At 41.9% G+C, this 26,022-nt stretch overlaps 1 protein-coding gene across 1 annotated transcript in view; it reads right to left on the reverse strand.

Annotated features, from left to right (window-relative positions):
* ATP2A3 (ATPase sarcoplasmic/endoplasmic reticulum Ca2+ transporting 3) overlaps positions 1-26,022 on the reverse strand; it is a 149,738-nt gene that overhangs the window by 13,855 nt on the left and 109,861 nt on the right. Inside the window, exons 9-13 of the mRNA XM_070932095.1 lie at positions 15,528-15,616; positions 5,957-6,059; positions 4,538-4,669; positions 3,373-3,498; positions 1,018-1,236 (exon numbers count right to left, since the gene is read on the reverse strand). Coding sequence (XP_070788196.1) covers positions 1,018-1,236; positions 3,373-3,498; positions 4,538-4,669; positions 5,957-6,059; positions 15,528-15,616 — 669 coding nt within the window. The remainder of the gene's footprint in view (positions 1-1,017; positions 1,237-3,372; positions 3,499-4,537; positions 4,670-5,956; positions 6,060-15,527; positions 15,617-26,022) is intronic.

The raw sequence follows: 26,022 nt of genomic DNA on the forward strand, positions 1-26,022 counted from the left end.
CAGCTTTTCCTTCCTTTTTGTGAGCGTGATTTTAACAGCCTTTGCCTAAAAGGTTACCCAGCCTTCTTCCAAATGTATAAGGAAAGACACACCTTTTGGGAGATTCCTTATCATCCAACATCATGAACTCCCCTTGTGGAATCATAGAGCTTGAAGAGACCATAGAGGTTTTCTAATCCAATGTAAGACCCAACAGAGCATCTCTGGTGGTTGGTCATCCAGTCTCTGTTAAAACCTCAGCAAAGACAAACTACCAGGTCACATCCACTGGCTGATGGCATGTACAGTTTTAACATTTTGGTCTTGCCCTCTGGGCAAAAGGAGAAAAAGTCAACTCCCTTCTCCCACCTCCAGATATTGGAGACTGCTATCAACTCTCATCTCCAAATTAACTTTTCTGTAAATTAATCCTACCTAGAGGTTTTAACTATAAGTCCCAAATGTGCTTTTTCAGAAGGCAACTGGACTTTCTTGTTTTTTCTTTGAAGACGTTTCGCTTCTCATCCAAAAAGCTTCTTCAGCTCTGACAGGATAGTTGGGAATAGAACGATTCATATATGAATGTACTCCAAAATTGTATTTGCTTTTTTAGCAGCTGAGTCACCGTACTGGCTTACACAGGTAGTTTTCGCTCCCAGGACACTGCAGGAAGGCCTACTAGGCCCAAAACCGGCCATGAGGGGCAGTGGGGCGGCCTCCCTGTGGCCTGTTTTTGCTCCCAGGAGGTCTACTAGGCCCAAAACAGGATGCGGGGGGGGGCATGGCACGTCCCCCCCTGCGGCCCATTTTTGCTCCCAGTGGAGTGCAGGAGACCGAGTGCTGCCTGTCACACCCCCTGGCCACGCCCACCCAGCTGGTCATTAGGACAGAGAACCGGTTGTTAAATTATTTGAATCCCACCACTGGTCATAAGCAACTTTTTTCAGTGTTGTTGTAACTTCGAACGGTCACTAAATGAAGGGTTGTAAGTTGAGGACTACCTGTATAGGGCCTATAAAGACCCTCTCGTCCACTTACTTCATAGTTAACAAACTGGCTGGAGTCATCGAGATGCATGTCCTCTTTCCGAGGAGGATGGTCTCGTGTGGCCAAGGCGAGACAGCGTAGAGTGTCGATGCCAGTACCCCAGTCCCGGATCTTGGAGAGGATCTTCTCTTTGGCAGAAGAAGTCAAAGGGACGTGGTTTCTGCCGACTCGAACGTAACTGCAGCGCTCAATGACACTTTCCGGAGCACCCTTGAGAAAGAAAAGAAATGAAATGTCTGAACTGACCCAGACAATCAAACACTTGAGTAGTAAAGAAATGAAGGGCATTCAACATACTTGGAAATTTATTTTATTTTAAATGTATGTCTGTGATCTGATTAGCTTACATTTGAGAATGCGATGTCGGGCACGCTACTCAAAGGCCAAAGGCAATTTGCTAGGCTATGTGAAAAATAAATGTTTTTTTCATGCAAAGAGTAGTTAATTTATTAGGTCGGAATGCCTATTTTCTCTCTCCAAATAAGTTCTGCATCGAAAACTAATCAAAGAGCACCCCCTAGTGGAAACACAAGACTTTAAGGAATCTCTAGGACAGTGATGGCTAACCTTTTTGTCGTCGAGTGCCAAAACCAGGGGTGTGCCCATACCCATAATTCAATGTACCCCGCCCCCTGCGCATGCACGCGCAACCCCCACGCACTCCCCCCAACTTTGGCAAGCGATGGCATGGTGGGCCTGGTAGGCTCGTTTTTCGCCCTCCCCAGGCTCCAGAGGCTTTCTTGGAGCCTGGGGAGGGTGAAAACGAGTCCCCCCCCCCCCAGAGGCCAGAAACGGCCTGCTTGCTGACTTCTGGTGAGCCCGGAAGGCCTGAAAATCAGATGTACATGCCGGAGCTGAGCTAGGGCAACGCTCGCGTGTCCACCGATATGGCTCCGCGTGCCACCTGTGGCACGTGCCATAGATTCGCCATCACAGCTCTAGGACGTTAAGTCAATATTTATTTTGAAACATAGACACTCATTCTTTTTCAAAATGTGTAAAAGATATCAGAGAAAGGGAAGAAAGAGTGGAAAAAAAACCTGAGAGGCACAGATCATTTCCTTACTTAAAGCAAAACCATTTTGCTTCTAAAGAGACAGAGTTCAATCCTCTACAGCAGTGCTTTCCAACCTTTTTTTGGCCATGACCCACCTAAGCATCTCTAAAATCCTGATTTCCCCCCCTTCCCTTGACATATAATTCTTACTATTCAAAAAGTGACTCCTACTCATGCGGAGGAAGCCTAAAAGGCCATTAACTTGGTTTAAACAAGATTCCAATTGCCCCCATTAAAAAAATCAAATTGCCCCCCTGTGGGGCGTGGGCCCCACATTGGGAACCACTGCTCTACAGCAAAGATGGGCAGCTATGGCTCCTTTACGACCTGTGAACTTCAACTCCCAGAATTCCTGTGCTAGCATGACTGGCTGGTTGAGGAATTCTGGGACTTGAAGCCCACAGGTCATAAAGGGGCTGTAGTTGCCCACCCCAATGTGCTCTAGAGCAGTGTTTTTCAAACCTGGCAACTTTAAGATACCTGGTCTTCAATTCCCAGAATTCCTATTCTGGCTGAAGAATTCTGAGAGTTGGTCCATGCATCTTAAAGTTGCCAAGTTGAAAAACGGTGCTCTAGTCCTTAAAGGAATTCCTCCCCTTGACACATCACAGCAAACTCATCAATGCATTAGGGGGCAGTGCTGAGGAATTTGAGGGAATCGAAATTTTAAAAATATTAAGTATTTAAGGAATAAAGAAAACTATCCTAAGAATGGGTGTGGGGAAATGAAGAGACAAATTAGAATATGTAATGAGGACTGAGGACTGAGCAATTACTATGGAGGAGAAGAAGAAGAAATAGAAAACACAAAGATGGAATGGAGCAATGGAGCATCCTGAAAAAAAAAATCCTTGGTAAGCCAGTGTGTGTCCCATTGAAAAGTGAAGCACCACTATAACCACACCGCCATTTGACTTGTCAAGTCCAGTGCATAGAGAAAGCCATAGCAGCGGTGCCTCTAACTCAGGGGTGAAATCCAGCAGGTTCTAACAGGTTCTGGAGAACTGGTAGAGGAAATTTTGAGTAGTTCAGAGAACTGGCAAATACCACCTCTGGCTGGCCCGAGTGGGGTGGGAATGGAAATTTTACAGTATCCTTCCCCCAGGAGGGGAGGGAATGCAGATTTTGCAGTATCTTCCCCTGGAGTGGAATGGGGATGGAGATTTTGCAATATCCTTCCCCTGCCACTCCCACCAAGCCATGCCCACAGAACCGATAGGGAAATATTTTGGATTTCACCCCTGCTCTAACTGTGCCTTCACCATAGCAGGACCTGGTGCCAACTTTACCTTGACGAAGAGCTTGCCGCTCGAGGAATTGTGACTGGAAGCCACAGGTGTGCAATACACAGACATGGACTTGCGGTCGCGGGAAAATTCAAGGGTGCATTCCTTCTTCATCAGCTTTTTGATTACCTGTGTGTGTGTGGGGAATGACAACAGGGAACCATCAGTCTCAACCATAGAAATTGTCCTTGAATATATATTAACATTTCTGTGAAGCAATTTTTAAATGTACAGATACAGATAAGCGTTCTAGAGTCACAGATCACAAATGCAGAGTAGCGTCTGGAATGCAAAATATACCGTCTATGCCATGCATGTTCTTTTCAGAGTGTTATATTTGTTCTCAGCCCTAAAGGATCAGAAGGAAAAACAAATTAAAGGGCCACATTGTTTTTCTCTGTCTGGGCAAAAGGATATCCTACAGAAAATGTTGGTTGTTGCCAAAAACAGTGTTGTATTTGTTTGCTCTTTTTGAATGTGCACAGGAGGGTTTTTTTTTTTTAAAGCTAAATTAAGCCTTTTAAAAATTTAATACCGCTCTTCTGCTTTTTATTTCATGAAAATATCATGATCCGAAGGTTGATACTTTGTCACCAAAGTTTATAGACAGGTTCTGGAAAGCCTCCAGGGCAGATAAACTGCATTTGGTCCATTGGTTGCAAATTCCAGCTCCAGGCCAAAGTATTATGGCATTGAAATAGAGACTTGGTTACATAGCCTAGGAATATTTTGCACCCAGCATAGAGGTCTATCTATTTATTATCTAACAGACAATAAAGAATTTGCAAGTTAAAAACAATTCCGGATATATTTACAAGGTTATTGTATGCATAACTACACGGATGGGTCACCCACAAATGTCAAGAAAGCACCAAATTTAATATTTAGTTATTTGTGGAGTTATTGGATTTACATCCAGCTTTTCCATTATGCAAATCCTCAAGGCCACTTCCAATAATTAACACAGCAACTGGCAATGCCTTGGTGCTCTGGAATTGTCCCATTTTTCTCCCCTGCAGAGAACTGCAGCAATGGTTTATGGCTAGGAATAGGCTTTTATTGGGCAAACCACGGTTAAACATGGTCTGCAAGTCCCCATTTAAAGATCACAAATGCTGTGCTAAAATTTCTTCTCTTTCTACCCTGGAGAAATTAACCTCTTACTCACGGTATTGCAGGCACTGGCTCTTTCTACTTTAGAAAAACCGCCAGTGTCTGTATTGAAAACATTCATCTTCTCCACAAGGCAGGTCAAGGCTGTTTCTGTCGCTTCGCCCACCTTTTCATAAACTTTCTTGGACTAGAAACCGAAAGGGAAGGTGCACAGTTAAACCAAAAGCAAAATACATTTCCTGCAGTGGTAGGCACTGCAACCTAGTTTGTTAAAAACAATTATGTTAGTTTGGTGAGGAAAGGATGTTCAAATCTCAACGTTAAAAACAAAAAAACAGTAAAATAAAGAGTCTGGTGTAATATGTCTGTTTAACATGTAGGTAGGGGAAAAAAAAATCTAATTACTCTGTTTCCCTGAAAATAAGACATCCCCCGATAATAAGCCCAATTGGGCTTTTGAGCATATGCGCTAAAATAAGCCCCCCTGAAAATAAGCCCTCCCCAAAAATAAGCCCTCCCCAAAAATATTTAAATTTATGTGCAGCTGGTCCCCGCCATTTCCTCTGGTTAGGGTTAGGGAGACAGAGCTGGAAATCAGGTAAGACGGCAAGAGGAGCCCCATCTTGCTCCAGGTGCCCCAAAATAATAAGACCTCCTGGAAAATAAGGCCAAGTACTTATTTTGGGGTTCAAAAAAATATAAGACATGGTCGGGGAAACACGGTAATATATCTAAAGGGACATATTACTATGCTGGAAATGGTAAAACCCTTTTTTTTTCTTTTTGCACTTTTTCTTTTATCTTAATTTGTAGGATTTTTATCTTTCTATTTTTAAACTTCAAGAAAATTATTCAAGTAGGATATACTTTTTGCATGCTATTTTTTCCCTAAAAATTAAGATTGACATGTATAACATACTCATTTTTGTACATCAAAAGAAATGAGGGAAATGTTACATTAAATGAAATGAAAAGATGTACTTAGACGATACAATGAATGATTGATCATATATTGTATATTTGTTTGTTCATAAAATAAAAAACTTTTTTCTTAAAAAGAAAAAAAGAAATGACAAATTCGTTTTAAAAGTGAAGCCTCCTTCAGTCTGAATCACAATTTCCTTCAGCTCCAGGCAGACTTCACAGTTCAAACCGGCGAAAGCTCTTCTGGGAACTGTAGGCTGAGCTACTTATGATTTTCTTCCTGATTTGATATATAATATATGAGCACTGGTGGCGCAGTGGTTAGAATGCAGTATTGCAGGATAACTCTGCCCGCAGTCTGGGGTTTGATCCTAATGGGGCTCAAGATTGACTCAGCCTTCCATCCTTCCAAAGTTGGTAAAATGAGGAGCCAGATTGTTGGGGACAATGTGCTGGCATTAAAAACCACTCAAGAGAGTGCTGTAAAGTACTATGGAGTGGTATATAAGATTGTTAATGCTATGGTTAATACTAATAACAAAAAACTCACCTCATTATAATCCAGCGAGGAATCATTGCAGAGGGCACAAATGGTTGCAAGTTCTACTAGGCCATCAAATTCTCCACACTTAACAGGGTTATCATTCTTTAAGCTGCCATTTTAAAAGGAAAATAGGGGAAACAAAGTAAAATTATGTCTGACTGGCAATGAAGAAGCTTATATCCTTTGCAACCCGAATGCAGTAATCAATATAACAGGGCAGTACATTGTTTTTTTTTAATTACAGTATTTAGTAATAGTACTATATCTTACCATAGCTTTCCTAGAAGAAAATTGTTAAAGAGACTTAGGACAAATTCCATAACTGACAGGTAATCTGTTCCGGCAGTCATTCAGTAACATATTTCTACAAAATATAGTTTTAAACTTTTGTCTGTCTCAGCCAGCTTCAGGTCCTTAGCCCTGACTGTGAAACTGAGTTCAAGAGAAAAACATTTTAACAGAATGGTGGGGCTTATGAAGATTCTGGAAGCAGCAGAAGCAATGGAGATCCAGAACAATTATTTCAGCAGAGCTATGAAATCTTCCCAGTGCCATTGGCTGGGTGCTGCTTCTCCAGGCTCAGCATAGATCCTGGAATCTGACTGAAAAGGACTTTTGTTATGCTTATAGGTGGCCTACTGGTTAAGATGCTGGGATTGTCAACCTGAAGGATGACCGTTTGAAACCCAAGCACTGTGTGATAGGGTGAGTTCTTGTTCCTGCCCCAGCTCCTACCAATCTAGCAGTTCGAAAGCATGCAAATGCAAGTAGATAAATAGGTACCACTTTGGTGGGAAATTAACAGTGTTCCATGTGCCTCGGTGTATAGTCATGCTGGCCACATGATCACGGAAGCGTAATTGGACAATGTTGCCTACCTTGGCTAAGAAATGGAGATGTGCACGGTGCCCCTCCTTGAGTCAGACACGACTAAACAGAGGAAACCTTTACCTTTTCTATCTATAGATAAGACAGAGAATGTGTGTAACCTTCTGTTTCAAAAGAAGTATCTCAAAATAACTGGACCACCTAGAGTTAGAAAAAATTCTTTTGAAATTGCTTTATTTCCAAATACACCTACTTTTCTGTGTATCTATTTATTGCCTTTTTTTTGTTAACAGGGGAAAGAAGGAACCATTCCAATTTGCAGGTCTCTCTTCTGAATTCTAAAATGCCACCAACTGGCTAACGCTACAACATTTGATTCTCTAGGACACTGTGAAACCATAAGTGAGGGGGAGGTAAGACATAGGGATCCAAAGGGAATGTGAGGTAGCAAGAGCGAGAAGAATATTTTTGATGATTTGAAGAGCTGCTGCCAAAGTCAGCAGACAGAACTGACCTAGATGGAGTCCAATTCAAGATAAAGGAATTTTATAGAAAAGCAACAATTGCATAATGATGGAGCACAAGCAATGCAAGGAGACGATGCCAGCAGCATCTTCAGATGGGAGAATAGAATAGAATTTTTATTGGCCAAGTGTGATTGGACACACAAGGAATTTGTCTTGGTGCATATGCTCTCAGTGTACATAAAATAAAAGATACATTCATCAAGAATCATAAGGTACAACACTTAATGATAATCATAGGGTACAAATAAAGAGAAAGATCCGATCCGATCTGAAAGCCACTGGCAACAAGTACCATCTTCCTGTCCTCCAAATATGTAAGAACTAAAACTCCCACAATTCTCGGCTAATATGATCATAGCTGATGATAATGTTGGACATTCTGGGATCTGAGGTATAAGTAAAGAACAGCAGGTTAGAGAAGGCTGGTTTACAGACATCCCTTCACCTGAAACTTCAGGTATTTAGTGACAATCGAACCAGATGGATCAGCAATTTGGTATCTCCTTCATAAACCTCACTAGTATCTAATTATTCTGAAACCTTCCTCCTACCAATGCCCTTTACTCAGGTCTTCTCACAGGCACATTTGCTGATTGTCAACAGCTCTCTAAGGTTTTGGGTGGCCTTCTCATGTTTTCCATCTGGAGGTTCTTCTTCAAAGGCCATGCTCCACCTTGGAGATGTGGCTGCTGCATAAAAGAAGAGGAGCTTTGCCCTTATTATAGGCCCATGATGGCGAACCTGTGGCACGCATGCCACAGGTGGCATATGTTGCCATATTGGGGGGCATGCGAGCTCAGTTCCGTCGGGCCTTCTGGGCCCATCAGAAGTAGAGAAACAGGCTGTTTTCTGCCTCCGGAGGGCCTCGGGGTATGGTGGGGAAGGCCTTTCTCACTAGGCTCCAGAGCCTTTCTAGGAGTCTAAGGAGAGAGAAAAAGGCCTTCCCCAGCCCTCTGGATGCTCTCCGGAGGCCGGAAACAGCCTGTTTGCCAACTTCTGGTGGGACCGGAAGGCCTGTTTTTTGCTGTCCACAGGCTCCAGAGCCTCTCTAGGAGTCTGGTTGGCAAATGGGCCGTTTTTGGCCTCCGAAGGGGTGGAGAAGGCCGTTTTCGCCCTTCCCAGACTCCTACAGAGGCTCTGGAGCCTGGGCACAGCAAAAGACAGATCTTCCAGTCCCACCGGAAGTTGGCAAATGGGCCGTTTCCGGCCTCCAGAGAGCCTCCGTGAGGGGGTAGGAAAGGCCGGTTTTGCCCTCCCCAGACTCCTAGAAAGGCTCTGGAGCACGGTGAGAGAGAAAAACAAGCCTACCGGGCCATCGCGTGCCAGGAGCAGAGGGAGTGGGGGTGGGTGGGTCATGCGCGCATGCATAAGGGCGCATAGAATTATGGGTATGGGCACGCGCGACCCCCCCCCCCGCTCCTGGCACGTGATGGTAAAAAGATTATCCATCACTGTTATAGGCTAAGGCCCACCTCTTGAGAACTTCTTATGGGAAGGCCAGCTTCCAATTAGCACATGTGCATGCACACACACAGATTTGTGAAAGGGCCTTTTTAAAGGAATGTCGGAAGAAGGCCGTCTGTCAGTGAGTGGCTCCTATGAGACTGACAAATTGTACCCTTTCCCTCGATGTCTTGGACAAAGTACAGCTGTGATGGAAAAGCAACTTGCTAATTAAAGGCACATAAGAATCTTCACAGGAAAGAAGAGTTTACATTTCCAAAAGAAGAGGCAAATTAACACCTTTCGATGCTGAAATGATCCTAGAGAAGCAGAAGTAAGGGTGGTAAGTGGGGAGGGGGAATCACAGTCCTGGTTTTTTCCTTATTTTTAAGCCCTTTTGATTATCTCAAAAAAAGTATCTCACAAAAATCTAAGAAGATTTGGAGCCGGTAAATACGGAATGAGACAACTCGCTACAGCCAACTCTCCAAGGCCAATTCGCCACAGCCAACTTGCCTCAGGACAACTCCCTGTGAGGCAATTCCACAATTCAATTTAATTATTTAAAATAATTAAAAATTTATTTTAATTTTTGTCATTCACATTTCATTTTGTTCCTTCTTTAGCACCTTTTATTTAATGATTCTATCCCACTATTTCTTGAATATTAATGTATGTAACTCCTGTCCCGTGGTGAGTTGCCATGGTGAGTTGTCCCACAGCAAGTTGGCTATGGTGAATTGGCTGTGGCAAGTTGCCATGACGAGTTGTCATAGACCCAGCCCATACCCAGATAGGAGACCACAAGAAAATCACTGGACTGGAGTTGCATAAAAAAATTGAAAAAACTATGACAGACTTGAACATTGGGCGCTATCTAACAAAATGAAATTCAACAGTGAAAAAAGTAAGGTTCTACATTTAGGGAAGAAAAACAAAATGCACAGGTACCATATATGTGGTACCTTGCTCAATAGTAGTAACTGTGAGAGGGATCTTGGAGTCCTAGTGGACACCGTTTAGATATGAGCTAGCAGTGTGCAGCAGCTGCCAACAAGCCAACACAGTTCTGGGCTGCATAAACAGAGGGATAGAATCAAGATCATGCGAAGTGTTAATACCACTTTATAAAGCCTTGATAAGGCCACACTTGGAATATTGCATTCAGTTTTGGTCGCCACGATGTAAAAAAGATGTTGAGACTCTAGAAAGAGTGCAGAGAAGAGCAACAAAGATAATTAGGGGACTGGAGGCTAAAAGATGAAGAACGGTTGCAGGTACTGGATATGTCTAGTTTGATGAAAAGAAGGACTAGGGGTGACATGATAGCAGTGTTCCAATATCTCAGGGGCTGCCACAAAGAAGAGGGAGTCAAACTATTCTTCAAAGCACCTGAGGGTAGAACAAGAAGCAATGGGTGGAAACTAATCAAGGAGAGACGCAACTTAGAACTAAGGAGAAATTTCCTGACAGAACAATTAATAAGTGGAACAACTTGCCTGCAGAAGTTGTGAATGCTCCAACACTGGAAATTTTTAAGAAGATGTTGGATAACCATTTGTCTGAAGTGGTGTAGGGTTTCCTGCCTGGGCAGGGGGTTGGACTAGAAGACCTCCAATGCAGTGGTGGGGTTCAATTTTTTTTTACTACTGATTCTGTGGGCGTGGCTTGGTGGGCGTGGCTTGGTGGGCGTGGCATGGCTTGGTGGGTATGGCTTGGTGGGCATGGCAGGGGAAGGATACTGTAAAATCTCCATTCCCTCCCCAATCCAGGGTAAGGTTACTGCAAAATCCTCATTTTCTCCTGATCAGCTGGGACTTGAGAGGCAGAGAATAGATGGGGGTGGGGCCAGTCAGAATTTTTACTACCGGTTCTCCAAACTACTCAAAATTTCCGTTACTGGTTCTCCAGAACTGGTCAGAACCTGCTGAAACCCACTTCTGCTCCTAAGTCCCTTCCAACTCCGTTATTCTATTCTATGTGCAAAGAAGGTAATGGGATATTATTATCATACTAAGGCCCGGAAAATGACATGGACCACTCTATGAAATCATCAAGAATGAACCTGGGTGAAAATAAGTTTTTGCTTTGCCTTATTTGCTAGCATTTCAAAAGAAAGTTGGGTAAAGCATATTGCAACTAAATTTTATGTAAGGCTCCAGTAAGCTTATTTAAATCTTTTGTGGATAGCTGCATCAGCAGCAAAATGTCAACATGAGCATCATACAACATGAGCATCATGCAAATGCCATGAGTAAGCATCTGCACCCTGATATCTGACACAAGGATGTCAATTGAAGCATTTGAGTCACTTCATCACATCGATATTTGCTCACTGCAGACATCAAAAGCAGAGTTATAGAAACAATTTTGAACCCTGGGGAGTTTGGGGTGGGGTGGGGTGGGGGATTGTGGGGATTAAAATAACACAGTAACACTTCATACCCAATTAGATTGTTCTGGTAGGAACTCAGAGGACTACCATAGTTTTATTGGAGATTTATCTGAGAATTTTATCTGAGAATTTAATCTGTTCTCATTAAATACTCCCCTATCAGACATTACTTTGGAAAGGTAATGGATATCATCCTGGGATGTACCAGAGTAGAGGATCTTAGGATCCACTGGGATCCAATTGATTCCAATGAACTTCTGGTAAAAAGGATGACATGGAACAGGGGTGTCAAACGGAAGGCCCGGGCCCTGTGGGGTGCTTAGGCCTGGCTGTGGGGCTGCCCTGGAAACAGTGAAGACCGGCCCGCAGTGTCTCTGCCAGTGAAAACGGAGCTCGGGAGGGCCACGGGCAGCCTTCCTAAGCTGTTTTCACTGGCAGAGGGTTGCAGGAGGCCATCACAGCCGAAAACGGAGCTTGGAAGCCCGTTTTCGCTGGCAGAGCACTCAGGCCACCACAGGTGCCCCCAACACAAGTGATGTTGAACTGGCCATGCCCACCCCAGCCATGCCCACCCCGCCCCCAAGGTCAAACACAACCCTGAAGTGGCCCTCAATGAAATTGAGTTTGACATCCCTGACATAGACTATTGTATAAGTATCTTGGGGGTGGCCCACATGAATGTGTTTTCCTGGACATCACTAAAGGTGTGTGAAGGTCATTTCATCCCAACTCTTCCAACTAGCAGGTCAGGAATGAAGGTTATTTTGTGCATTGTACAGCAAACATGGCATGGGAAAATTAGGAATGCTGTACACATTTGCACTATGCTCCAAGCTGTAGCAGTTAATAGTCCATTATCTTCTGCTTTTATGGTCAAGATTAACTTGGGGGAAAATGGGAATACACATCATAAAACATGTGGTAACCCCTGAGTAAACCCAAGAGATATCAATTTCTAAGATATTTCTAAAATATGTCTTCTTTTTTGCCATTTTATGCCCATATAGGTTGATAAAATGCATATTGTATATTTGAAGAAGCAGAATCTGTATTCTACTGGTATGAGGTGTTTCCAGCACACAGAAGCACCTGATGCACTAGTAAAAAGAAATAGCTTTGAAATATGATTTTTTATCCAGGTACAAACTGGAGATCAAAAATGGGACAAATTCAGGGGTGAAATGCTCCCGGTTTGGACCAGATCGCCCGATCCAGTAGCGATGGAGGCGGGTGGTTCGGAGAACCGGTAGCAAAAATCCCTGCCCCCCCCGCCCGCCCAGCTGAGCCACACAATCATCACAGGCTTTTTCTTTTAATTTTTAAAAGCATTTTTTCTACCTCTTCAGCCGAAAAAATGCTTTTAAAAGTAAAAAAAAAGGCCTCTGATGATCGCGTGGCTCAGCTGGGATCGTCAAAGGATCGTCAGCTGATGATCCCAGCTGAGTTGCCTGATTGGCAGAGGGTTTTTTTCTTTTAAAAGCCTCTGACGATCCAAGCTGAGTTGCCTAATCGGCAGAGGCTTTTAAAAGAAAAAAAGAGGTTGTAGAAAAAATGGTTTTAAAAGAAAAAAAAAATTGGCCATGTCCACCCAGTCACATTACCCTCCACACCAAGCCACGCCCATAGAACTGGTAGTAACAAATTTTAGATTTCACCACTGGACAAATTGAACCTAAAACTGAAAGGAAGGAAGGAAGGAAGGAAGGAAGGAAGGAAGGAAGGAAGGAAGGAGGGAAGGACTGAGAAAAATGTACATATTTGCCCATCCTCACAGTCAAGAGAAAGAAAAAGCAGGATAGAAGGAACCTAAATAATTTTCTGTGATGAGGCACAATGTAAGTAGGTCATCTATTGCATACTGAAGTTTTCTAGAGCTGTTTGTTTCTTGTTTCTTAGATTCAAATTTCTCTGAAGCCTGCTCCAAAGAATTATTTCTCAACTATAATGAGCCATTGCTGACCAAGTAAATCCAACTTTCTATTACAATTATTTGTATTATTACATTCCTTTGGGGAAGGAGTTGTGGATTCTCACAGATCCAGAGAATGGAGACAGAAAGAAACATAGTCAGTTCAATTCTTCAATAATACATGAGGGGTGTGTCTAAATTGTCACACTTTCTCTGGTGAAAATTTATTCTGCTTATAGTTTCTCGTGGACTTTAAATAACAGCAAAATAATACTTCAGAACTGTGCAAGATGTTTTTGACCCTGGCAACCACTGCCGAGATTTCACCATGGAACTCAAAACATTGTCTCTCCAAATTATGTCATTGGAGTATTTTGTGTCAAAAATAAAATAGAGATGAAAAATGAATCTTTTAAATTAACATGTTACATCCAAAACTATTTTATACAGAAGCAAAAGTGATGGGTGGAAATTTATGGTAGGTACAATGGAACACATGTTTTAATTCTGCGCCCCTGTGCCATTATTTAGTTGAATTAATTCCTTGGGGATGACCCTACTTTGTTTTGTTTTCTTTTGAACATGATTCACATACTTTGTGGGGTATATTGTGTTACAATTATGTTAAATATGCAATTATTTCTGCTTGGTGCTGAGACTAATTCGTTTTTGGGGTTCAGTAAAGGACTACCTGTTTGCTTAAAGCTTTGGGCTGAGCTGATGATCCTGGGATTGCTAACTCTTCCCATTTTACGGTTTTCACCTTATAATTATATATAGTTTTCCTGGTTTCTTTTATTGCATCCTGTTTTGGGGTTGTCTTTAATAAAAAGTAGGCGAAACATGGCCATAAATAAATAGTGCAGCTGGCTATATCATATTAGTTTGCTATATTAGTAGATTTACTTGTGTGTGCATGCAAGGGTTTTTTGGGGGAGCGGGACTGATAAAATTCTATAAAGATGTTGTCCTGTGATTGACCTGCATATTTCAATTAACACCTGGAAGAGAAGTTGCTTAGACAAGCTAGATCTTCCTATTTAGTCTTATGAGCTGTGAAATAACAAACTTCCAACTCTAATCCCAGTCAAATAATTATCTCTCTCTTTTGTTGTTAGCAAGTGCCCAATGACTGCGAGACCCTTAATGTAATAATGAAGACTCTTCATTAATGTATAACCTTTGCTGATGCCTAAGCTGAATAATTTAGGGATGGAGGGGAAAAAGAGATGTTGCAGGCCTATAAAGCTTGTTCAACTAAACTAAAGCAATCCTCTTGTGAGTCGAATTCTGGAGACCTCCAGAAGGACAGGCAGAGCCTGTAGGTGGAGTCAAGAGAGGAATCAGCCTGGAGTCATTAAGTTCCCACAAATGGTCTAAGTCCAACATCTCTTGAATTCCATTAACTCTTATCTAGTGCAAATGTAGTGTTGACCATTAGCTGACTAGATTCCTGTGTATAGATGTGAGCAATAAATCAGCTTAACTGGACTTAATATGTGGGTCTTGATTCTTCTTGCCTGACAAGACTGTCCCCACCACTTGGGGTTCACCACTGCAGCTAGCAAGAGGCCCTTGGTGCATTTACAGTAAGTAAATGAAAAAGCTTCTTGGATGAGAAGCAAAACGTCTTCAAAGAAAAGAAAAACGAAAAACCAGAAAGTCCAATTGCCTTTTGAAAAAGTACTTTGGAACAACCATGACCTGGATGACTGAGACTCTCCATAGACATTAAGTAATGGGTACAATCACTGCCTTGAGTTATTTGTAAAATAAACAAATAAACAAACAAGCAATAAATAAATAAATAATAAAATTTAAACAAACATGATGCTTTTTGTTTTAGTCCTGGAATCTCTTTTAATATTGTAAGCCACCTAGAGTTACCTGTGGTAAGATGGGTGGCCAATAAATTGGAATGAATGAACGAACAAACAAACAAACAAACAAACAAAACAAACAAACAAACAAAAAATCCTCCTGCTTTGGCATCTATTCTAAATTAGCTGGCAATTTAAAACTTTCAGAAAACAGATAGAAAAACAGCATAGCAAATTGAAAACAATGATATCACCTGACAGACACAATAGGATTGTTTTCCTTTTTAAAATGAGTTTTGTATTAATTTTTAAATATAATTTCAAAGGGAACCAGTTTGGTGTAGGAGTTAAAGACACTAGGCTAGAAGCCAGTGTGAGTTTCAGACATGCCTTAGGTACAAAGCCAGCTGCGTGACTTTGGCCAGTCATTCCCCCTCAGCTCCAGGAAGGAAGAAATGCCAAATCACTTCTGAAAATGTTGCTAAGAAAACTGCCAGGACTTGTCCAGGCAGTTTCCAGGAGTTAATACTGACTCAGAAGCACAATCAATCAATCAATCAGTCAATTTTCAAACATTGGGAAGATTTTACATCTATGCTTCACAAGTTCCAACAACAGGGCATAGTGCCTCCTAGTGGTCAGTAGAACCACTCACATTTGTCCTTCAGGGGTGTAGGTGGACCCAGTGATGGTGAACTCATGCAAGCTGCAGTGACTGTCCTCAACCTTCTCCACAATGAACATCTGCAATAAAGGGAGAAAGAAAGAGAGGAGCAATTAAAAGACTGCATTGTTGGAGGGCTAGTTACAAGTCACAAGTAGTTTTAAAGCATTAGTACATTGCTTTGTTATTTTATACACTGCTTTGTTATTGAAAAAGGAGACAATTTTGACAAAGACCTCTCATTTGAGACTGCAATCAGATACAATCACTACATGAATGATGTTCAAATTTGCAGCCTTCACTCCACCTTCTCTGGCATAATACAAGCAGTCCTCGATTAACAACTGTTCATTTAACAATGGTTCAAAGTTACAACGGTCTTGGAAGAAGTGACCTGTACTCACACTTATGACTGTTATATCACCCCTGCAGTCACAACTAGGGCGCCTGGCAACCCGTTACAGTGTCTTGTAGTCACGTAATCATGATGCCAATTTTCAGCAAGAAATGACCATCGGGGAACCTGGATTCGCATGATTGTGTGATTCATTTAACAACCACAATAAAAATAGTTGTAAAATCAGATCTGACTGGACTTATGACTGCAATGACTTTTATGATGAAAATTTCAGTCTCAACTGTGATTGTAAATTGAGGACCACCTGTAACAAAGATTGTGTTAATTCTTACAATAAAGTAGAATTAGTAATCTGATCGTATTTCCTGTCTGATACACTTGGTAAGGCTGAATGAATCTTGCAAGTTGGAAAGTGCAAATCCCCCTCTAATATTTTTTTCTTCTTTTTGTGACATTGTAATCCCTTAATCTGGGATACAGTTAGGATGATAGGATAGAACTGAGCATTTACTGGCCAGATTCCCTTCCTGATGCCAACATGGAGTTTGCAGCAGATATTCTAATTTTCTTTATATTCTAATTTCCACTCTAATTTATTTTATATTCCAAGAAATTAGGGTGGGTCTCTTCTGAGCCTCTTGTCCTGCCCACTATCCAGCTGCAGACTATGCCATTTTTTAATTTACTGTTCTCTAGGCATATCTTTGGGCCCAGTCTTCCCACATACAATTACAGACTTATATGGTGTATTTCGGAAGTCTTTTTCATTTTGGCACCCCTTAAAATTGGTACCTAGGCGACTGTCTAGATTGCCTATGCTTAGAATTGGCCCCTCTATGCCAGTGGTGAAATCCATTTTTTTTTACTACTGGTTCTGTGGGTGTGGCTTGGTAGGTGCGGCAGGGGAAGGATACTGCAAAATCTCAATTCCCACCCCACTCCTGAGGGAAGGATACTGCAAAATCCCCATTCCCATCCCACTCTGGGGCCAGCCAGAGGTGGTATTTGCTGGTTCTCTGAACTACTCAAAATTTCTGCTATCGGTTCTCCAGAACCTGTCAGAACCTGCTGGATTTCACCCCTGCTCTCTGCCCTTTAAAACACAGTTTGCTGTATTGAGAGATGAGACCCCAGGGCAGGTTATCAGGGGACAATCAGTGGGTGGGTGGAAATAAAGCCTCAGCCTGCTCCCACATTGCACCAAGGGAGCAGAAAGGGATGATGTCATTGCAACTAAATGCAATCTGATTCCTGTTCATGTCAAAATTTATTCTGCTTTTATCAGAGTCTTAAGCGATTCCCAGCACATGGGAATGTTCACTATTGAGTTCCCACATTTGTCAAATTCTTGAGTAACTAGGAAAGAACTGTTGTTTTATTTATTTTTTTTCCGGCCTCCTCTGATTTAGGGCTTTTACTACTGTACCCATGATAACAATTTCTGCTGCTGTTTATAGGTTTACAACATAAAATCATCATCTAAAATGTTTGCAATCTCTCAATACAATATCTTAAAGTTAATGTGCAGTCCACTGGACAGTGTCCAGTGTTGAGATGCAGCGTTTGGGGGAAATGCAAAATCTGGTGATTATATAGATAGTCCTCAATTTACAACCCCAATTGGGATTAGAATTTCCATTGCAGTTGTTGAGTTGTGTCTGATTTTACAACCTTTACTGCCACGGTTGAGCAAGTTGCTGCAGTTATTAAATGAATCACGACGTCATTAAGTGACTTTAAAAACTTTGCTCCAGAAGCTGACTGAGAAGGTCACAATCTGAGATCACATGTCCCCAGGACATTGCAACTATTATAAACACATACTGGTTGCCAAGTGCCAGAAGTAACTATGAGAATGCTGCAATGGTCATAAGTGTGAGGATGAGTAGTAAATCACTTTCTTCCTCAGAAAACAGAAACAGAACTGAGATGTGCAAAAGGAAATGAAACAGCTTTTGATTAAATGTTTAGCTACCAGGTCGTTCTAGGACCTGAAGATCCTTCAACCACAAGTTTGGACTTCTGTTGATCAGGCCCAGAAGAGAATGAATTGACTTAATCAGTTAATCAGCTAAAAGCAAACTTTTAACAACTCTATATTTTTGTATAGTACCTCCTGCCTGTCCTATCCACAGATTTTTGGGATCTCCCATGGAGATTTTGTTTACTGAAAATGGATTGTTGCTGTTGCTGAAACCTGGTTAACTTTCCAAACAATGAGAAAGCAGTGAAGGGAATATGATGAATGGGGGAAAAGTGCCATGGTGCTTAGTTGCTAAAAACAAAAACCCCATCACTACAATTTTTAAAAACATGCAAAAGAAAAAAAAGAAACACAAAGCAATCCATAAGGGCCCAAACTCTTGCTCTAAAATCTCCTACATCCCACCTGATTATAGCTTAATTAATGGTCCCAGCCTATTTCACCTATGGCCTACGACTGGGGTTGCTGGAAATTGTGGTTTAGTTGCCTGATCTCCCTTATTTGTTCTTCTCAATATCCTGGCTTTTAATAGCGGATTCATATGATTGTATACCAGCCACTTGCAAGCGAGGTGGAGGGTCCCTCTCTCAAAATAGTTGCTTCTAACCAAATGAGATTATATTTTAGCTTGCCAAAGTATATCTGTTCATGAATTAAAATAAAATCATATTAAACAGGTAGTCCTTGACTTACAATCTAATTGACTCCGAAGTTATGGTTGTAAATCATGATGGTTACTCAGTGGCTCACCACAGCACTACACCTAATTTTACAACCTTTTGTTGCAGTGGTGAATGAACAATTGTAAAGTGAATGCTGTGGTCATTAAGCAAATCCATTGTTTTCTACGGAGTGCTTTTTTGCTGGAAACTGGGAGTAAAACCAGTTTCTGGCAGTTACATTTGCAAAGAGTCATAAATGTGGGCCAGATGCCAAGTGCCCCAAATGTGGGGAGACACCAGTCAGAATTTGGAATCCAGGTTGTAAGTACTTTTTTCCAGGCCTGTCGCCTGTCATAACTTCAAATGGTCCCTAAGCAGGTCATAAGCCGAGAACTACCTGTATATATTGGATCCCTCTTGGAAGCAATGGGAATTGAATCTACAAGGGGCATGAGATAGAAGACATTTCAAGCTCTGGTTCCTGAATGAATTGATGCTATGACCATGTTCTGGTCTCTTTAGCTTTTCAGCAATAGGGTCCCTTCTGCTTAAACACTCATCTGCTGTCCAGCCAAAGACAGTTGGTTCTCTTAGGTATTTTAAAAGGTTTCTGTTTTGAATGTTGCATGTTCATCCCTGTTGATTTGTTTCTGAACTCACTGTGTCAGTGCGTGTGGCTTTTAACAGAGTTAACACAAATGCTCAAATGCCGTGTTTTTTGGAGCAAATGGCAAGGCTGAGGACTTACATGATCTCAGGCAGGTGAGGCTGGCTGGCTATGGCTGAGCATATCAGTTATAAATAAACAGGAATGTCACAAAAGCATGTCCATAATTTAAAATAAACACAGAGCACTTGGTGAATTTACTTTTTTTTTTTTTTTTTGGTATATTTACTCTGCTCACACAATAGCATTATTTATAGGCATGTGCTTCTTTCTTAATGTATCTTATTCCAACCTACGCTACACAATTTTGGAATAATTGTTTTTTTTCCAACAGATGGGATTTCCCACTTCTGTAAACCTATCTCCTTTCCTGACCCTGTAGCCTTCTCTGTATTTTCCTGGCTGTGGTTATTCCTGCACCAGTCTGGGCGTGTTAAAGTCAACCACAGTTCAGGCTTCGGCCTACCACGTATGGAAAGGAGTTCGGTATCCTATAGCAACCAAGCTTGGCACGCTATTTCTTCTATCAACAAAGCGCAAATGCAAGCGAGGATGACGCTGAGGGCTCACCATGGAGAGAGATCTGATCAGGTTCTCCTGCCTGCAACCCTTTTGCGTGTGGTTTCATTCCCAAACCAGCAGCAGGTAAACAGAGTGGCGGAAATAGCAGATGGCTAATCCCCAAACCGGATAGGAAAGTATTTGATTCCAAGAGTCCTTTTAAAAGAGATTTGGAGCCTAGCCATCCACATGCAGCTCTTGTATACACACAAGGGCCCTTTTACCTGAAAAGGTGTGTGGGTACGTGCTGCACCTGCCCCAAAGCTCTACTGGCCAAGGACCAAACCGCCCACTCACCCAGAGATGATCGTTCTCGCAATTTTAAAACACCCAGAAACTGCATGTTTACCTAAAGTTGCTTTCATTATATCATCAAAGGTTCTCTGAATAAGGGTGGCCTGAACAGGCTTGCTTAACACAGGCAGAAACTCTGTTTTATTTAACCATCTTCATAGAGAGGACTGCCCCCGTGCACCCCACCTGCACCTTAAGAAGAGGTATGTTCAAGGGTGGGCTTCAAAAATTTCAGCAACAGGTTCTCTGCCCGGTTGCTGGGTGGGCGTGGCCATGGTGGGCATGACCTAGTTGGCCTCCTGCACCATGGCGGGGTGGTGGTGGGGCATTTTCAACTTCCCCAGGCTCCGGAAGCTTTCCTCGAGCCTCTGGGAGGGCAAAAACTGACTCCCCTGGGCTCCGGAGGCCCTCCGGAGCTTCCGGGAGGTCCATTTTTCCCCCTCTCCGAGCCTCCATGTGGGCCCTGCACTTACTTCGCATCCAAAACGGGCTGCATGGAGACTCCTGGGAGGGGAGGGGTGGGGCAGGGTGGGCGGGGCCAGCCATGGGTGGGATTTGGAGGTTCTCCGAACTGGCCATAACATTAGCTACGGGTTCTCCTGAACCTGGGTGAACCCGTAGCAGCCCACTCCTGGGTATGTTGCAGACCCCGTCAGTCAAGGAATTTCTCCTGGCAAGGTCCAGGAGAAGACACTTTTCTGCCATGGCACCTGCCCTCTGGAAAATCATGCCCCCCTCCTCCCAGTAAGGTCTGCATCCACAATTTTGGCATTCTTAAAGGGCTTGAAGGGCTCTGTCAACTGATGTATTTTTCTCTGTGCATGAAAGAGTATAATTAGTACGAACAGATAAGGATGCATTAATTTTGTCAGTGGGTAGCTTATTTTACAAGCAATTGATTTTAATTGAGAGTCATTAATTCAATTAGTATACATTCTTTCTACTTTAGGGTTTATTTTTAGTGTAACGTCTTGGAAAAATATATGTGTGTCTCTGTGTATGAGTGTCTCTGTGTGTGAGTGTGTATCCACACACTTGTGTAAGTGTGCCAAATGTACTCATTTATTATGGGGAGAGGAATTTAATTGGCATTGGCAACAGGTTAATGAAGTAGGGAAGTATAAAGTAAGTAAGTAGGAAAGATTCTTGTCCATGTCTATACTTCTTTTTCTGATTTTTATTTCTTTTGGGGTTGAACTGACTTCAATTCAGCATCATCACCTTTTCAGAGAAATACGGTGAACATAGCTGAGGATTCAAATAGAAAGATAAAAACAATTTGCTTAATCGAAAAGGCCCGCCAGGAGGCACCTAGACACAAAAGCTCCCTTATTCCCCCTTTTTTTCCAGGACAGATTAAAAGATAATGAGGGGGAGGATTAAGTCAGTCACACAGTCAGAAACACAAATAATGCCTAGAAATATTGGCTAAGAATGTGGCACCCAACTCAGGGTGAGGGATATGGCAATAAAATACATAGCTTTTCCAATTCTCCTGAGCAAAAACGGAAAGCATGCTGGCTGGGGAATTCTAGGTCCATCAAGTTCAAGTCCATCTTCAAGTTGCCAAGGTTGAAAAACAGTGTCCAAAATCAACAATCAGTTCTAATTCCAACAACAAGAATTTAGACCAGTCTTCCTCCAAACATTGCCATATAACAATAGCAATAACAACACCACTTAAGACTTATTTTCTGCTTTATAGTGCTTTATAGTGCTTTACAGCACTCTCTAAGCAGTTTACAGAGTCAGCATATTGCCCCCCAAAATCTGAGTCCCTTCCTCATTTTACTGACCTCAGAGGCATAGAAGGCTGAGCAGATATATATTGGATTCAACCAGGGATTGTGGGAGCTTCTATCTCACCCAACAGAGGGGAGAAAGCTGATGTAATCAATGGCAATAGATTCCTTTTGATCTCATAAGATTGCTGCATTTGGAAATCGAGAATGATTTCTTTACACTCACATAACATAACTGCTATGAGATGAAATCTTGTCAGTTCATCAAATGGCTATCATGACAGGGCCACCATGGCTGGGCTGCAAGTATCCAGATGACCATTAGATGGCAGGAAAGAGAGTTCCTAAACTGCCTTCTGTTGGTTATTCAGATTTTGGCAGTTCAGAGTTAATATTTATGTATAGGTAGTTCTTGTTTAATGATCGGTTGCTTAGCGACCATTTAAAGTTATGACGGACCTCCCTAGAACTAGTTACAACCCATTTTTGAAGTTCCAATATCTGCAACCCTTTTCCCTTGTAGTCACATGATTACATTTCAGGTCTTTGACAACTGCCTTGCATTTATGATTGTTTGTAGGGTCTGAGGTCATGTGACTGATTTTTGTGTTTAGTTCTTTGTTGTTGTTAGTCGTGAAGTCGTGTCCAGCCCATCGCGACCCCATGGACAACGTTCCTCCAGGCCTTCCTGTCCTCTACCATCCCCCGGAGTCCATTTAATCTCACACCGACAGCTTCAGTGACTCCATCCAGCCACCTCATTCTCTGCCGTCGCCTTCTTCTTTTGCCCTCAATCTTTCCCAGCATTAGGCTCTTCTCCAGTGAGTCCTTCCTTCTCATTAGGTGGCCAAATTAGGTTTAGTTTGAGTTTCCTGCAAAAAATCTCATCCTTGGGGAAAAATGGGTTTGCTTAATGACTGCTGTAAAAACAGAAGAAAAATCTGGTATAGTCATGTGGCCATCCGCTTAACAACTGCCATGATTTACAACTGTAATTCTAGGCTCAAGTCAAGAACTTGTCTGTATAATGAAGAATGTATCTAGTTATAAAACCTCACTTTATCATAAGTCTAGCATTTTCCCCCAAGGATGTGCCCTACTGACCTATTTTTCCCCAGACATGTGTGAACTTTTCCAAAAAAGCCCCGGAATACAGCTGTCGATTATTTTGACATCCTAAAATAGTTTTGGGGACTATTTAGGCCCAGAAGATTCTTGAAAATACAGATGATGCGGGAAGCTGATGTTTTTCTTTGCAGCATGCTAGCTTTTATTGCTCCACAATTTTAGTGCTACGTTTCTAATGACTGCGTGTAAGTAAAGAGCCTTCGTTTTATTTGATGATTTTAGCTTGTTATGAGCTGCCTTGGAAAACCTGCTTTTCAGGGCAGAATGCCAATTTTATAAATATAATATTTAAACATTTAAGGTAAGTTTCCATTTTTTTAAAAAAATGAAAACAACTTTCTTAAACAAATAAAAGTTTAGGTGGAGCAGGAAGCAGGAACTTGGCATTCAGAAGAGACTCAGAAGTATGAGCTGGTCAACAGAAGAACAGGTTGTTATGCAGGAATATGATGGGTGAGGATTTTTAAAGCAAGCATTTACTTTTAGATTGGGACTGGTGGCTATTGATGCCTTTTCAAAATCATAAAATCAAATATCAGGCCCTGTTTAAATTCTAATATATATAAGGAAAAATGGCTTAAATTATCATAGATTCTAACTATAACTTTATTCTAATTTTAAGATCCATTTTAAAGGCCTAGTTCTCAAGCAAGCTCACCATTTAGTATGTACTGTACTATTCAGTGAAACAGGATTATTATTTTTTTGACATCTTAGAAATTCTTTCAACAAGGCAATGTTCACCGATTTCAAAAGGATGTGGACGGACTTCTTAAACATGTCTGACTCCCATAGGTAGATACAGATTTCTTGAAGTTTTTTTTTTTTAGCTTTTATTTCTGCTCATTAATTAGGAAGTGTGCCTGGTAAATTATTCATCTGACTTTTACAGGCATCTCTGTGAAATTCCTAAGGAGGGCTGTGCTGTGAAAAGCGGGTTTGGGAAAGTTTAATTTTTTTTTAAGGGAAAGGAACGAAGTATGTTATAATAGAACAGGGGTGAAGACCTTTTCTGCTGTTGTTTTCGCTCACATTCCTTTAAATATATTTCGTCAGTGGGAGTGGGTGGACTCAGAATCGTTGACAGGTTGTTTGGGGGGGGTACATGCGTGTGTTTACTGCTCTAAAATATTAAATGTCAGATGGGTCAAGGAATCAGGCTGACAGGGAAGAGCAGCACAGCAGATGAGCTGGTATTCTCAACCAATTGAGGTACCAAAGCAGGGGTGAATGCTACCAGTTCGCTCCGGTTCGGGCAAACCGGTAGTGATAAAAAACTACTGATTCAGGTGAACAGGCAATAAAAAAAAACTACTGGTTGGTCCGAACTGGTATTTCCGACAATCAGCTGTGCTGCGTGATTTATATTCGCTAGAAAGCAGGAAATTCTACTTTCTAGTGAATCTAAATAGTGTGGCACAGCTGTTCCCCCCTCACTGTTCTAATCTTCAAATGATTCCTTTTTCCGCACAGAGCGCGTTTGGTGTGCACTGCGCATGCGCAGGCAGCATATGTCTGGCATGCACTGCGCACGCATAGGCAGCGAACCGGTGGGAACTGGCGGCGGATTTTACCACTGTACCAAAGGGCTTTTAACTTAGGGACTCAGGATTTTCATCCCTGTTTGAGGGACTTGGAAGATAGAGCAGAAGATTGATAGATGACCATCTCCAACATCTTGCAACAGACAGAATGTAAACAAAGCATTTTGCATTTGCCAGAGACGGGAGACAAGGAGTTTCCAATAGGTAGTAACTGAAAAAAATGAAGCTCTTCCCTTGACTCTTAAAGTTGGTATGTCTAGGAATGTGGTACCATGTGGTTTCTCTCAACATACCTTTAGATTGTCTCCTTGACAAAACAACACTAAATAAAAATAGTCCTGCCTATAAAATCAGAGAAGCAGGAGGGGGATGAATCACATCGCTGACCACAACTTACACATTCCTGCAGAAATTTAAGCTGGGAAGAAGAAGAATTAAACTGATAGATCAAACTTAGATAAAACGCAGAGCACACCCTGGAAGGCGACCTACAAGTTTGGCCATTAAATAGTCTTTTAATTATCTACATCCAAGGGCGTAGATTCTTATATTAAAAAAAGAAGGTGTAGTTTCACATGAAGAAAAACCCTGTAAGGTCAACCTATATAAGATACTTAGGACTTTGCAGCCAAAAAACATTGAAGACATCTCCCCGTGGATGTCTGGAGAGTCCGGTAAAAAGAAAGATGGAGAAGGTGGAGACGAAGCTGCAACTATTTTCATGTGCACCATCATGGCCATCTCCTTGACATTTTTGATCATACCCCATGGACACTCCTGTATCCCCCAAAATCTTCAATATTGGGGAGATGTGAAGAAAAACACTACGCATAATGCTGTCTTGATCAAGCATTACTCTTGTTGTCTAATGCCCAGGATCAATAAATACAAAAGACATTCAAATAAGTGGCTTATTAAGTCCTTGACTTCATGGGTTGTCCAATCTAATCACTATTAGCTTGCTAATAACTAACCATTATTGTTGGGGGCAATATGTTGACTCTGTAAACTGCTTAGAGAGTTCTGTAAAGCAGCGGTCTACAACCTTTCAGTGGTGGTGATGGGATGGTTTCGTCTGTGTGTGCCACTTTCACAAATGCAGCTTTGTATGCATGTGTGCTCACCCACCACTTCCATGGCCTGGTTCTGAATGGACTATGGCATTGGGCCACGGATTGGGAGATGTAAAGCACTATGAAATAGTATATAAATCTAAATGTTACTGTTATTGCTTGTCAAGATTCAACTGCTTTGCTTCTTTCAAACCGTAATGCTTTTCAATTTGCCAATGAATTGGGGGTGGGGAGGGAAGGGGGAAATAGAATGCTGAGAATGTGTGCATGGACCGTGAGAGCCTGGCAACCATCAAGGTCACCACTGCAGGTGCTTGAGAAAGAGACGGACAGTTCCCATAACAAAAGGGTGTCTCATAATTGGACAATGTGATCACCCAGAGGTGGGGAGAAAGGAAAGCTAATATTTAACTAGGCAAGCCTTTGTGTGGGAAAACCAGAGCTGGTTTTGATTCTTTAGTACCAATATGGTG

The sequence above is a fragment of the Pituophis catenifer genome, unplaced genomic scaffold (assembly GCF_029215685.1).
Source record: "Pituophis catenifer annectens isolate HBS135680 unplaced genomic scaffold, rPitCat1.0.hap2 SCAF_1, whole genome shotgun sequence".
In the NCBI taxonomy this organism is placed as follows: Eukaryota; Metazoa; Chordata; class Lepidosauria; order Squamata; family Colubridae; genus Pituophis; species Pituophis catenifer.